The sequence below is a fragment of the Tarenaya hassleriana genome, unplaced genomic scaffold (genome assembly GCF_000463585.1).
Source record: "Tarenaya hassleriana unplaced genomic scaffold, ASM46358v1 Cleome54, whole genome shotgun sequence".
Taxonomy (NCBI): Eukaryota; Viridiplantae; Streptophyta; class Magnoliopsida; order Brassicales; family Cleomaceae; genus Tarenaya; species Tarenaya hassleriana.
Genome location: NW_010968045.1, coordinates 650,644 through 664,711, shown reverse-complemented (window position 1 = coordinate 664,711; position 14,068 = coordinate 650,644). Strand labels below are relative to the sequence as shown.

General features: G+C 37.1%; 3 protein-coding genes across 4 annotated transcripts; 1 reads left to right on the top strand and 2 right to left on the bottom strand.

The window, feature by feature from the left end:
• Positions 1-1,147: 1,147 nt before the first annotated feature.
• Positions 1,148-3,665, bottom strand: LOC104798590 (tubulin beta chain-like). Its single transcript, XM_010520749.2, has 3 exons — positions 3,148-3,665; positions 2,426-2,695; positions 1,148-2,052 (listed from the first exon to the last, which is right to left on the bottom strand). Exons 1-3 carry the CDS (start codon positions 3,539-3,541, stop codon positions 1,376-1,378), a joined length of 1,341 nt encoding a protein of 446 aa, XP_010519051.1. The 5' UTR covers positions 3,542-3,665; the 3' UTR covers positions 1,148-1,375.
• A 1,892-nt stretch (positions 3,666-5,557) lies between these two features.
• On the top strand, positions 5,558-8,310 carry LOC104798589 (dihydroceramide fatty acyl 2-hydroxylase FAH1-like). 2 transcript variants are annotated; one of them, XM_010520748.2, is made up of 7 exons: positions 5,558-5,680; positions 6,439-6,541; positions 6,662-6,754; positions 6,831-7,027; positions 7,104-7,209; positions 7,678-7,824; positions 7,920-8,310. In XM_010520748.2, the coding sequence occupies exons 2-7, from the start codon at positions 6,491-6,493 to the stop codon at positions 8,052-8,054; spliced, it is 729 nt and encodes a 242-aa protein (XP_010519050.1). In that variant the 5' UTR covers positions 5,558-5,680; positions 6,439-6,490; the 3' UTR covers positions 8,055-8,310. The 2 variants fall into 2 exon arrangements, with proteins under 2 accessions (XP_010519050.1, XP_010519049.1); XM_010520747.2 differs by having other exon boundaries at positions 5,564-5,680; positions 6,472-6,541.
• A 705-nt stretch (positions 8,311-9,015) lies between these two features.
• Positions 9,016-11,561, bottom strand: LOC104798588 (berberine bridge enzyme-like 4). Its single transcript, XM_010520746.1, has 3 exons — positions 11,054-11,561; positions 9,985-10,471; positions 9,016-9,820 (listed from the first exon to the last, which is right to left on the bottom strand). The coding sequence occupies exons 1-3, from the start codon at positions 11,545-11,547 to the stop codon at positions 9,200-9,202; spliced, it is 1,602 nt and encodes a 533-aa protein (XP_010519048.1). The 5' UTR covers positions 11,548-11,561; the 3' UTR covers positions 9,016-9,199.
• Positions 11,562-14,068: the final 2,507 nt, after the last annotated feature.

The following is a 14,068-nucleotide window of genomic DNA, read 5'->3' as shown; positions in this document are numbered from 1 at the left end:
GTCGTTTCACGCTCCAAAAGATTATATAAACTCGTTGTCTTTCTTTGGAACTGAGATTCGCGCCGTTGAACTCTCGGAGCTTTGTTTTGGAACAGAGGGTTCGGTGTCAGGCTGCGACTACGATGATTACAATGAGGAGAATGATGCCGAATATCACCATGAGCAAGCATGTCTGCATACAGTGGATATCACCATGAGCAAGCATGTTCTGTGTCTTGGAGGCTTTAACGAGATGGGTCTTCCCCTGATCTGTTGTTGAACGTGCATTATCGATGTGGGTGCCGACATCATCTGCCATAAAAATCAGTAGATGTAGTTAGATATGAATGTATTTTTCGAGTATCGGAACAGGGTTTCTAGGTTTTCTCTCTCGGGTTTCAGAGGAGATGCCTTTGGTCATGAACCAGCACGGCAAGATCTTTAAAGATTTCGTTTAACCTCCCCGATTTGCTGCTGAACTTCTTGTGTTCTTTGCTCTCGTTCCTCTATCGCCGCCTCGTTGAAGGAGATCTCGTTGTCAAGAAGCAAAACTTCTTGCCTTCAACCAAAGCATATAGTCACAATGTTCTCCTCATAACATTCGGCTCCGATGTCGGATTGAAGTGGTCTTGATGAACACACGTTAGCTATCGAAACGGTATTTCCAATGATGTACACACGTAATTTGGACTTGTACTGAGAACGTTACGTGGCTCGCAACGGTTCGCTCTTACACAGTTCGTGGTCAAAACATAGACTCATAGTATTTTCGTCATAACTTTCGGCTCTGATTTCGGATTGGAGTAATCTTTGTGTCAATGTGTAGCTATGAAAAAAGGCTTTCGAATGGTATATAGTACGCATGATTTTGGACCTTTATTGTGAAAGTTATGGAGCTCGTAACGTCGGAATCTTGCATGCTTTTCCTCTTTGACATTTTGGTGTTCGAAATGTTTCCGGATTGGTTCCGAATCATATCTTTTCCTCAGAAATTGTTCCATTTTCATCCAAAACTATAATTCTCCTGCAAAATATTAAAAAAACATCGACTTCGATGTAAAACTATACAAAAGAACTAGTACGAAATACGATATATATATATATATCCTATATTTTTCGGATTTTTGACCAATCTTACTAAATATATTCTCTAAACTCAAATACCGAATAATGAGAATACTGCCCCAAAAAAAAATTCATCTTCAGTTACAGAAAACACCCAACAAATCCATCTTTTGCAACTTTTCACACCAAATACAAATCACTCAAAAAAAAAAAAAAAAAACAAATCCCCAAACCCCAAAACAATATCAGTTTTTTTTTTTCCCTTCTGAGTAGATACAAATTACAATACAGCAAATATCACAAAAAATTTAAAGGAAAAGATGTAAAGATCTCAGGCGGGAACCTCATCGTCTTCCTCCTCCTCGTACTCGTCCTCGTCGTCGGCCGTAGCGTCCTGGTACTGCTGATACTCCGCCACCAGATCGTTCATATTACTCTCGGCCTCCGTAAACTCCATCTCGTCCATCCCCTCGCCCGTGTACCAATGCAGGAACGCCTTCCTCCTGAACATGGCTGTGAACTGCTCGCTCACCCGCCTGAACATCTCCTGTATCGACGTCGAGTTCCCGACGAATGTCGACGCCATTCTCAGCCCCGTCGGCGGGATATCGCACACGCTGGATTTCACGTTGTTCGGGATCCACTCCACAAAGTAGGACGAGTTCTTGTTCTGCACGTTGATCATCTGCTCGTCCACCTCTTTCGTGCTCATCTTCCCCCGGAACACTGCCGAGGCCGTGAGGTACCGCCCGTGCCGCGGGTCGGCTGCGCACATCATGTTCTTGGCGTCCCACATTTGTTGGGTCAGTTCGGGGACGGTCAAGGCTCGGTACTGCTGTGAGCCACGGGATGTGAGAGGGGCGAACCCCACCATGAAGAAGTGGAGACGTGGGAACGGGATTAGGTTGACCGCTAGCTTCCGGAGGTCGGAGTTGAGTTGTCCCGGGAAACGGAGACAGCATGTGACTCCGCTCATCGTGACGGAGATGAGATGGTTCAGATCTCCGACTGTAACGGACCAAACCATTACATCCACATATCATCAGATAAAAAGACAAGACACCGATGAAGAAGTAAAGCTTTTTCGGTTACTCAAAACACTAGAAGATGTGTGACAAAATACACTGAGTGTGTGATGTGAGCTATTGGTATTATGAAACATTAACCACCTTTGTCTTAATGTAAGGAATGAGGACATTGAAGAAGATAAGGTGACAAGGACATAAGACCAAACCCAGCAAATCATAGTTTAACTGAACTGAAAGACTAACTAGATTACTTTAAAGGACGATAAGACAAGACAACGATGTCATAAATTGAAAGGAAAGATAAACACCCTGGCTTCAACTATCAATGTAATAAGGAGAGACAAGTCACTTACAGGTAGGAGTGGCTAGTTTCAGCGTGCGGAAACAGATGTCGTAGAGAGCTTCGTTGTCCAAAACCATGCATTCGTCGGCATTTTCGACCAGCTGGTGAACAGATAGAGTGGCATTGTAGGGCTCGACGACCGTATCAGAGACCTTGGGAGATGGAAAAACCGAGAAAGTGAGCATCATCCGATCTGGGTACTCCTCTCTGATCTTGGAGATGAGAAGTGTTCCCATTCCAGAGCCAGTCCCTCCTCCCAAGGAGTGGCAGACTTGAAATCCTGTTCGAACAAAATGAACAATATCTGAATCTCGGGCACAGAGACATGAAGTTCCATAAACCAGGGGAGAAACTCTCAGATCAAATGCATCAACATGATTAAGTGCAGAATATCTCTTAGATCCACTAGGAACAATAGACAGATAACTTGAAGGCATTCATCGCATAATCCTGTAAGGATTGATCAGACAACTACTATGAGACATTAGAAACAGGAATCATAGAACATGACCCAAGTTCTGGTGTCTGAAAATATAAACAATCACTTTCAGATACAGAAACACTGAGAGACAATTCCAGGATTATAGATTCGAACCCACACAAGGAACGTGACAATCAAACGCGACATCAAAGAGAAGTATGCAACATGAAGTAATAATAGATGACATGACAAAACTCAAAACCCTAAATCCGACAAAAAGAAGCAGATAATTGGGGAAACAGTCGTCTTACCCTGCAAGCAGTCGCAATTCTCGGCTTCCTTCCTGACAACATCGAGCACCGAATCGATCAACTCTGCTCCCTCCGTGTAATGTCCCTTAGCCCAGTTGTTGCCGGCGCCGGACTGACCGAAGACGAAGTTGTCCGGTCGGAAGATCTGTCCGAAGGGACCAGATCTGACGGAATCCATGGTCCCAGGCTCCAGATCCATGAGAACGGAGCGTGGGACATACCTTCCGCCGCTAGCCTCGTTGTAATAAACGTTGATTCTCTCGAGCTGGAGATCGGAATCGCCACAGTACCTACCGGTAGGGTCAATACCGTGCTCGTCGCAGATCACCTCCCAGAACTTGGCGCCAATCTGGTTCCCGCATTGACCGCCTTGGATGTGAAGGATTTCTCTCATCTTCTCGGGAAAATGGGGAAACCTGATCGGCTCGAGTCGAGAGAGAGCGCGAGAAAATCCGCTGGGCTTTTCGAGGCGACGAGGTAGAGAGGGAGACAAGGGTTCGTGTTTGTATGTAAGAGAAAAATGGAAGGATAAGATTGAATGTCGGACCCTATTTATATATAATACAAAAATAAACTCCCACATCTCGAGGGGTATATTTGGAAAATTATATTTTTATTTAATTTTATAATATCTTTTTATTTTTGTTCTTCTGTCTTGGAATTAGCTGTCACGACTGTTCTCCAAAGGATAAGGTTACTATGTATATATATATATATATATATATATATCATGTGCGTGTGTATGTTATCATTTTTAGTTATGCATTATTTATTACGATTTGATTGCATTTTATATATTTAAATTAAATAATCTTCTAAATATAGGTGGTTTTAAACCAGTATTTATAAATGTACACGTGTTTAATTATTAAGAAAATGGCTTTTTTTTTTAAATGCGATCAATATTAAAGAGGTATAAAAGTGTTATATCCTTTTTAAATAATTAAATAATTATGAAAGTATTGTGATTAGTGGTTCTAAGTAAGGGTGTTCACTTTGACACTGGCCATTAGTTAGGTGATTTATCCCAAATCATGATTGAAACACGGATTCCCTCGAACAACACAATCATTCATCATCATCATCATCATCATCATCATCATCATCATCATCATCATCATCATCATCATCATCATCATCATCATCATCATCATCATCATCATCATCATCATCATCATCATCATCATCATCATCATCATCATCATCATCATCATCATCTCAACAACCATTTTTAATTGATTTTGAACTGTATTATAAACTCGCTCGTTTCAAAATATTTGTCGTTTTAAATTATTTCACATGTATCATTCTATATTTTCAATACTTTTTTTACAATAATTTCTAATTTTATCCCTTCTAAATTTCAAGAAATTATTAATGATAATATTGTTTTTATCATCAATAAAAATATTAAATAAAGGTGTATATGATTTTTTTTCAATATGATTTTTTTTCTTTTTAAAAAAAATGTGAAATAACTTATAACTACGGGTTTTCTTGTTATTTATTTGCATAACAAATGATAGAAAGAAGTATCAAAATTAATTACCAATTATTAATGACAGCTTTCTCGCAATCGTGTGTATATAGGGAAATGATTACATGAACTAACCTTACATGATAGATTCATAATCCGGTAATAGAAACTTCTATATATAATGTTAGACAAAAAATATATATATGGAATAATGTTTTATGAAATATTAACTTTTTTGGATTTATACCACATGAATTATGTATGAAAATAACATTTGTCAAGATAGTTTTTGTCTTAAAAATTTTAAATCTGCGTAAGCCATATTATATGGATAATTATTCAAAATGGTTTTTGTCAAAATAGTTCTTACAACATTTAAATTTATAAAAAATTGAGGTCTGTCACGAATTCGAATCTCAGATTCGGTGTGAAATTTATATTCTAAATCAAATAATTTATCTCAGTTTACCCAACAGTTGGTGACTCAATGGTTAAGAACTAAAAAATCATCCTCAAAATCCTGAGTTTGATTCCACTTACGGAAAGGATGTAATTTTTGAACTAAAATGGTTCATATACAAAAAGTGGTCCCGGACGTAGATGTAGTCAGACTGAATGCACGGAGAATCATGATGTTTATAAGAAAAAAACTTATCTCAACTTTAAAATTAGTACAAGAGATTCCATTATAAAAAAAATAGAAAAATAGATATTACATGAATAGAGTATTTGGCCGCCAAATTTAAATTTAACTTTTTTTCTAATATAAATAGCTTAATTTTATTCTTCATAAAAATCGGACAAGCTGGCAGCCGTTAGTTTTGAACCGCGGTTCTGATTCTCCGAGATCTTTGGTCTTGTCCTGAAATCAACGGTCCTGATTCATCTCTCTCCTCCCTCCCCTCTCTCTCTCTCTCTCCTTTCAATAAACCCAACACGAGGCTACTAAGGCGCAAAACCAGCGAGAATTCGAAGAAGAACAAGAACGGAAGTATCTCGGCGGTGTTTCCGGCGACGCCTCGTCGGTGCCTCGCTGATCCCTCAGTTTTCGGTCAGGTTTGTGTTTGTTTTTTTTTTTTTTTTTTTGCAATGTGTTGTCGTCTTCTTGCTCGCTTCTGTTTCGTTGGAACATTGTGATTTCTGATGCGGTTTCGGTGTTCGAATCTGAAAATTTTCTCGGACGCATTTGAGAATGCGCGCGCGGTGGAATAATCGAGCCGTTGATTTCGACGTCGCGAATGTCTCTTTGGTGTTTAGGTTAAGGCATTACAAGAATCTGAGATCGCATGCTCATGAATTCTGCATTGCGATTACAGTTAATTAGGGTTCATCAATATTTCAATTTGTGGCGATTTTTCGATAGCGCTAGCATGGTTTACCATTGTGTTAATCATAATCCGTGACTGATTCGTTTCCATGTCATTGATGTTATGCGTTTGGTGGGTCCTTGAAATCAAGAGACCCTTGTCTTCTTTTCGGATTGAAAAAACACGACATGAAGTTGAGTTGTGTCTTTTTGTTGTGCGTCTCGTCTGGGTTGTAACTATTGCTTGCTTCTGCGCTGGAATCCGAGAATTTGTTGTTGGTTTTTGGTGGTGGGACATGTTCAGTTCAAGGAGGAACACTTGGACAAGAAACCGACATCTTAACTGTCGTATCAAACGGAGATTGAAGTAGTGAAAGCATAAGATACAGGTTTCTGATACCATGAATGGATTTGGAAGGGGGAACTGGGATCAGATTAGTTCTTTGTTTTGTTTGTCTGCATATGATGCTTGTTTGTCTGTCCAACCATGGATTCTTCTTCATTGCAGCATCTCTGTCTCGTTTTTTTCTTTTTTGGACAGCTCGGTGAAGGTCTTGCAAATGGGTGGCCATGGCTTCACTGTTGATCTGAACAAACCCCTTGTCTTTCAGGTATTATTACACAATCTCCTCCCATTATTGTCTGCCGACCATGATGATACCTCTCAGACAAATCCCTTGTGTTTTTGTTTTGTTGGTTGGTGTTCCTTAATTATGATGATGATTCTTCAGGTTGGCCATCTTGGAGATGTGTACGAGGAATGGGTCCATCAACCTATCGTGACAAAAGAAGGCCCTCGGTTTTTCCATAACGACTTTTGCGAGGTATTACATTTGAAGTTTTAACCGAAAAGGCGAACCATTTGATCGAAATTCTCATCCGATTCTTGCAATGGAACAGTTCTTGACTCGGACAGTTTGGTGGGCGGTCCCTGTAATATGGCTACCAGTTGTGTTCTGGTCCATGTTCACATCCATGAAGATGGGACATACAGTTGCAGAGATCGCTGCAATGGCGGCATTCGGCATATTTATATGGACATTCATGGAATACACTCTCCATCGATTCCTTTTCCACGTGAAGACAAAGAGTTACTGGTTTGTCTCTCTCTCCCTGGCCATCTCTTACGGACAACTTTCCTGTCCGGATACTAAAGTTTCCGCCGTTTTTCAGGGGGAACACGGCACATTATCTGATTCATGGATGCCATCACAAACACCCAATGGACCGTCTTCGCCTTGTTTTCCCTCCCGCCGCCACAGCCATTTTATGCATTCCGGTATATATCATATCCTTCCGCACATTTGATTATTTATCTTACACATGCCTTTCCCCGTTCTGGTTTCCGTTAGGGTTTGATTTTGGTTATATCCTTCGGTTTCAAAGAAACTGTAACCGTTTGGTTTTATATTGAATTCGGTTTAGTTTCGGTTCGATTTCAATTCGTATTTGGTTTTTATTGATAAAAATTATTCATTTTCCAAAGAAATTTGCGATCTTTCGGTAATTTTTTTTTTCGTTTTTCGGTCTCAGATCGGTTATATTTTGATTTAGTTATTTCGGTTTTGATTTTTGTGTATAAAAATATTCATTTTTAAAAGAAAATTTCGTTTTTAAATTTTTTATTGGGTTCGGGTTGATTTTAGGAAAAAATTATAACCACTCGGTTTTCATATCGATTTGGATACGATTATGTGTTATCCGGGTCAAATCGGTTTGGTTGTTAACCGAATTCGATTTGTCTCAGTTCTGGAACACAGTGAAGCTCTTCGCAACACCTTCAACGACTCCGGGATTGTTCGGAGGCGGCTTGCTCGGATACGTCATGTATGACGTCACTCATTACTACTTGCACCATGCCCAACCAAACACACACGTAACCAAGAATCTCAAGGTAATTAAAAACAAAACAAATTTTTTTAAATAAAAATAAATGTTTTTTTTTTTGTGGATAATGTGAAAGAAACATATGATTGGAAAATGCTGCAGAAATACCATTTGAATCACCACTTTAGGATCCAGGACAAGGGGTTCGGAATAACATCCTCGTTTTGGGACATTGTCTTTGGTACACTTCCGGGGTCCAAGGCCTCGAACAAAAAAAACAAAGCAGTGTTGAGGTAAAATATAATATTCAGTGAAAACCCAAAAATATATATATATATATATAATATTCAGTATTTAATATAAAATTAGATTGTTACGCTATTGTTTAGAAAAAAATTATTTATTATTAGGACAGTGAGATCCGTCTCAACTCTCAAGGTGTATATGTGAATCCCCTTGCTTTTCTTTTTTCACAAACCAAAGATATATTGTATATCCAAATAATTTATGTACCCATTTGGAATCCTATGAATCCGGCAAATATATTTGAATTCGATAATTATAAATTAAAGAGGACTACCCGAACCGTATTGGTCAAATGTTGACCGAGAGAGTCTCCATAGTTGAGAAGGGTAGAAGTATCTTTGTTCGGGACATTATCAAATATACCCTCCATTTGCTATTTTGACTTCAAGACATATCATTTTTCAACTATGATTCTGTGATCTATGTGATCCGAAATATAATTTTGATCACATTGGTCATAACGTTAAATTTATGACGATCAGACCCATTCATTATATTCATTCATTATATTCATACCTTATATATCTCACTAATCATTTGATAAAAATATTAAAAATTTAATGTTATGGTCAATGTGATCAAAATTATGTTTCAGAGCACATGGATCACAGAGTCATAGTTGAAAAAAGATATGTCTTGAAATTAAAATAACAAATGAAGGGTATTTGTGATATAATGTCTCTTTGTTCCATATCTCATATTCGAATAGTGGGGAGAAATTATGCAATTTTAATTATATTTCTAAACTTTGAAAGATATAGATGCACCGAAAGATTAGAGAACTTTGAGTTAATAAAAGGAAAGATATAGTAAATTTTAAGATAAGGATATTTTGTAACTTAAAAAATGAAAAAAAAATGTAAAAGCTATAAACGATTTTGTAATTCTATAAATATAAATAATATTTTTGTAATTATATATATATATATATATATATATATATATTATTCAATGAAATTAAGATGCATCTTTGTCATTTCCTTCTCTCTCCCCTTTTACCGCATTGGTTTTTTTTTTCCCAAACGAAATCACACAAAATGAAGAGCCTAAAAAGACAAGCCAGAAAAAAAAATGTTATTCCGTCCGTTAGATTTAGATTCCGACAACAGCAACAACAATGAAATTCGTACTTAAATTCAACCAGAGATGGATGTCGGAATACTCTGTTCATGTCTGAAGAAGTTGTACGGATCGACCTCCGCCTTCACCTTCACCAACCTCTCGAAATTCCCCTTGAAGTATTTTCTCCCCCACTCTCTTCCTCCTCCGTTGTTCGTCCCCAACTCCAAATCTCTGTAATTCACGTACGCGCATCTAGGGTTCTTCGATACATACGCACCCATGTACCCATACATATCCCTCATCCACGCCATGTGCTTCTCTTTCACCCCCTCCCCTCCCTCCCGCCACGACGTCAGCCACTGGATCATGAACAGAGTGCCCTTCCTGTGCGGGAACGGCGTCTCGTCCTCGGGGATCCTCGCCATCATCCCCCCGTAAGGGTTCCATATCGTCAACGGCGAATCCTCTTCCATGAACTTTTTCCATAGCCCTTCCAAGCCGTGGACCGGTATCGGCTCTCTCACAAAGTCTGACTTGGCCTTGAAGTAATTCTTGAACAGCGATTTCCCGGCCAGGAGGGCCTCGGCCGGGGTGCCGCTCGGGAAACCGGCAATGTACATTACCGATTTGATCCAACTGGTTTCGATACAGTCTTTCCTCGTCAGCCCTAATTCGGGGAAACCCCTCTGCATCACCTGATAGTAAGAACAACAGCGTTGGGGTTGCAACTGTTACTTTCAAAGGTTTAGGGCTTAATTCGTGAATACCAGAAAGATAAACTAGGCAGCAAGGATAATTCCAATACGAGCCCTCAATTCTTCACAAATTACAAATCGACCCCACCATTTCAAAAAGATACCTGCAACAGCCGATTCGCCTCGCCGAGGAACTGACCCTGGTACGAAGTCGACACCGTCCTCTCGCTTCCCTTGGGACTCTTCTTCGCTGTCTGAATAATCACACGAATGAACAGATCGTCGTCAAGCTTGTCGGCGGCCTGTTGCCATCTGTACAAAACCCTAGTTCCGTCTTGTTCGAGCGTCTTCGTGACGGTGAACACGGTCACCGTCTCCGGCACCGGAACAAGCTTGATCTTCCATGCGAGGATCACGCCGAAGCTTCCGCCGCCTCCGCCGCGTAATGCCCAGAAGAGATCCTCTCCCATGGCGGCGCGATTCAGGATTTTTCCGTCGGCGGCGACGATTCTGGCGTCGAGGACGTTGTCGGCTCCGAGTCCGTACTTTCGCATCATCGATCCGTACGCTCCGCCGGTGATGTGGCCGCCAACTCCGAGGCTCGTGCACAGTCCCGCCGGAAAACCATGGATTCTGCTTTTCTCTTGGATCCTATGAAAAAAAACGGGTTTATTTACTTAACCGGCTTATATAACCGGAGCTAAATCCATACCGGTTCGGTTTAGTTCCGCTTGGTTTTTTAACGGTACGGTTATCGATTTACCATTTTTTTGGACCTAATGGGTACTGTCTGGTCATCGATATACCATTTTTTATGAAACCGAAACCGGCAAAATACCGAGGATTAACCGGCTTTTCGATAAGGACCTAATATTTTTATTTCAATTAATATGGGAAATATAAAAAATGTTTTAAAAAAAATGTTACTTGATGCTCTGTCTTGGCTTATCATTAAACTTTTATCATGGAAATCCACTTGAGAACTAAATAGTGTAATTGTATTCGGAATTAATTTAATTTAAAATTAGTTGAATATCATTTTAAAAATGATATAAAAATAATAAAAAATCAAATATAAATTGAACAAAAATATAAAAATTAATGAAACCATATATATAAGTTGAAATAGCTAAACCCACCTATGTTTATAACCTTTTTTCATGTGTTATTTATTTATTTTTCTCCATCATTTTATACCAAAAATAATTAAATTAATCATGTAGAGAGGCATACCGATAATAGAGCTCGCCCACAGTAGCCCCGGCGTGAACCCACGCGCTGTTACTGTCCACGTCAACATCGACCTGTCGGAGCTTGCACAAATCCACGATCACAAACGGCGTTTTCATCTCCGATACATACGACACTCCCTCGTAATCGTGACCGCCGCTGCGAACGCGCAAATTCAAACGCAACTTCTTGCCGCACAAAACCGCGGCCTGAACGTGCGTTTCGTACAGCGGCTCGAATATGAACTCCGGTTTTGGACTTGACGCTGTCAAGTAACGGAGGTTCTGCGCCGTCGACTCCAGCACCTGTTTGTACAGCGTCGCGTTTACATCGCGCGCGAACAACGCTGACGAAATCGGGAACGCGATATCTGCGTTTTCGACCAAACACATCACGAAGTCTTGTCGAAGTGTTGCGGACGTCGGCGAGGCTGAGAACGCAAACGTGATTGTAAGGAGAAGCGCGATAGCGGTTGGGGTTCGAACCGCTAACGCCATTGTTTTTTGTAAAGATGTTTTTTTGTGTTTTTTTTTTTTCATGTCTGTGTGTATGTTTATATAGAGGGCATTTGGATGGGGTGTATGTAAAGTTGATGTAATGATTACATCACGGCTTATATATAATAATAATAATTATTATTATTATTTTGTCAAATAATAATAATAATAATAATAATAATAATAATGAGGGATAAAATATTATAATTGATGACTGTTAATTAATTAATTAAAATATCAAAGTTTTGTGGGAGTTTATCCTGAAAAAAGTTGTGCCAATAATAATCAACAAGTGGCAAGAGATTCTCTTACGTATTCATTGTAAGAATATATTAAAACAAAAAATATTTTGTGACAAAAATTAAATCCTAACGCAGGTTTTATAATTTTTGAAATCGAATTTTTCATAATATGAAATCCAAATTTTTTCTGTATATATCTTTAAAGGACCTTAAGAACATGGAATGTAAAGATATTTGAAACCAAAATGGAATTCAAAATATCCAATTTAAAAAATGACTATGATAAAGTTTTTCTGCATAGTTTATTTTAAAATGACATGTTTTTTTAACAGATTCTGATTTTCTAAATCATTTTTAGTGTTCTTTTTTTTCCAATAAATATTATTGGGTTTTATTATTTATTATTTATTATTTTTTAATAATTAAAAAAGTAGGTTTATGGAGAAATGTATATAGTTTGAAAGGAGACCATAATTTATGGGTTTGGGACGACAAATGTGGACAATCTCAAAGAAAGTGACACCACTGTCATTGTGTTGTGGTCATTTATTCTATTCTTTTTAAATATTAATTTAATTATTCTTTTTTTATTCTCCATGTGCTAAGATTTACTATGGTTTAATATTATAATCTTAGTAGAGAATATAATTTTATATCACCAATGAATTTATGGCCATATTTTATATCACCAATATAATTTTAATTTTTTATATATATCGCATCTTTCCTCTTTTTGTAATCTAGTAGAAGTTTTTTTTTTGGGATAAACCCAAAAAAAAAACTTTAACTATTCTATTCACATCAAAAAAAAGAGTGTTTTAAAACAATTTATATATTAGATGGTCTTTTTTTCAAAATTAATAATTGATGGTTTTCCGTAATGAATTTTAAATAGAATGAATTTTAAATAGAATGAATTTTTTATATAGATAGAATATTTGAAAGGTTGTTTTTGGATTTGTCCCTTTTTTATATAAAAGTTATACGCTCAAAATGCTTCCTATTTACTAATTTTAATTTCTAGTTACATAGTGAAAACAGTTGTGAATTTGAGACGGTTTCAATGTCAAAGATAATTCTTGTATGTAATAGAAATTAATACCTAATTAAATTATAAAATTTCTATTATATATATGCCAATAATTTTAAATATTGCTAATTTTTATTGTATTTTTTTTTCAAGTTTGAAAATAATGGGAAGTATTTCATCATCCATATCCCTTGAATGGATAGTGAAATGGGTAAATAACCAATGGGTAAGACTATAAATCCCACAATTTTGGGCCAATACTTTGACAATGAGGGCAAAAGCCACTTTGGAAGTCAAACAATTCAACCTTTCAATATTTTTTTTTTCCTTTTCATTTTCCACTCTCTTTTAGCTTTTGGAAATTTTCAAATTTTCAAAATTTTTATTTATCAAAATCCTAAAAATAACTACAATAGAGTTTTGGTATTAGATAAATTAAATCCTAAAAATAATTCTTTAGATTTTTTTTTATCATATGTATATGTATAGTATTATCTAGTAAAAATTTTGAATATATATAATTATGGAATTGAATTATTTAGGTTGCATTTGCTTTTAGTGGCCACCAAAGGAAATATTAGCTAATATTAGTGGTGGTAATGGTGGGCTAATTAGCTTAAAAGCAACAAAGTGACATCAAATCTTAGACCTTGTGGTGGCCCTAAATTACTTGCAAGTTTTCAATTATGTATCCATATAGATATACACCCATTCATACTTTAATATATAATTTTCATATAAATGAAATATACCTAAGATAAAATCCAAGACTAGAAAATCACATTAATGCAGAAAAACAAAATAGTTTGAATTATTTAGGTTTTTTTTTATGTAAATTCTTTAACCTTGAAAATTACCTTTTTAAATTAGCTACAAAATCTTGTAACGATATAATGGAATCTATGGATTTTATGACTACCCATTAGAAATTAGAATACATTAATGTTATTGATATAGCAAAATTAAAATGCATGGGAGATTGATATTCATCAATATTCGTCCATACCATATACATTAAATTAGCTGATGCCAAAACGTCAAATATTCACCAACCGGCACATGATCCACATGCCATCCTTTTGATTAATATGACATCGTGTTTGGACCGTATGAAAGGAATTATACATGTGGAATAACAAAATTTATATATATATATATATATATATATATATATATATATATATATGTGAAACTGAATCTAATGCTTTTGTAATTTAATTCAGTTATGTAATAGACGAGGGATGCGTGA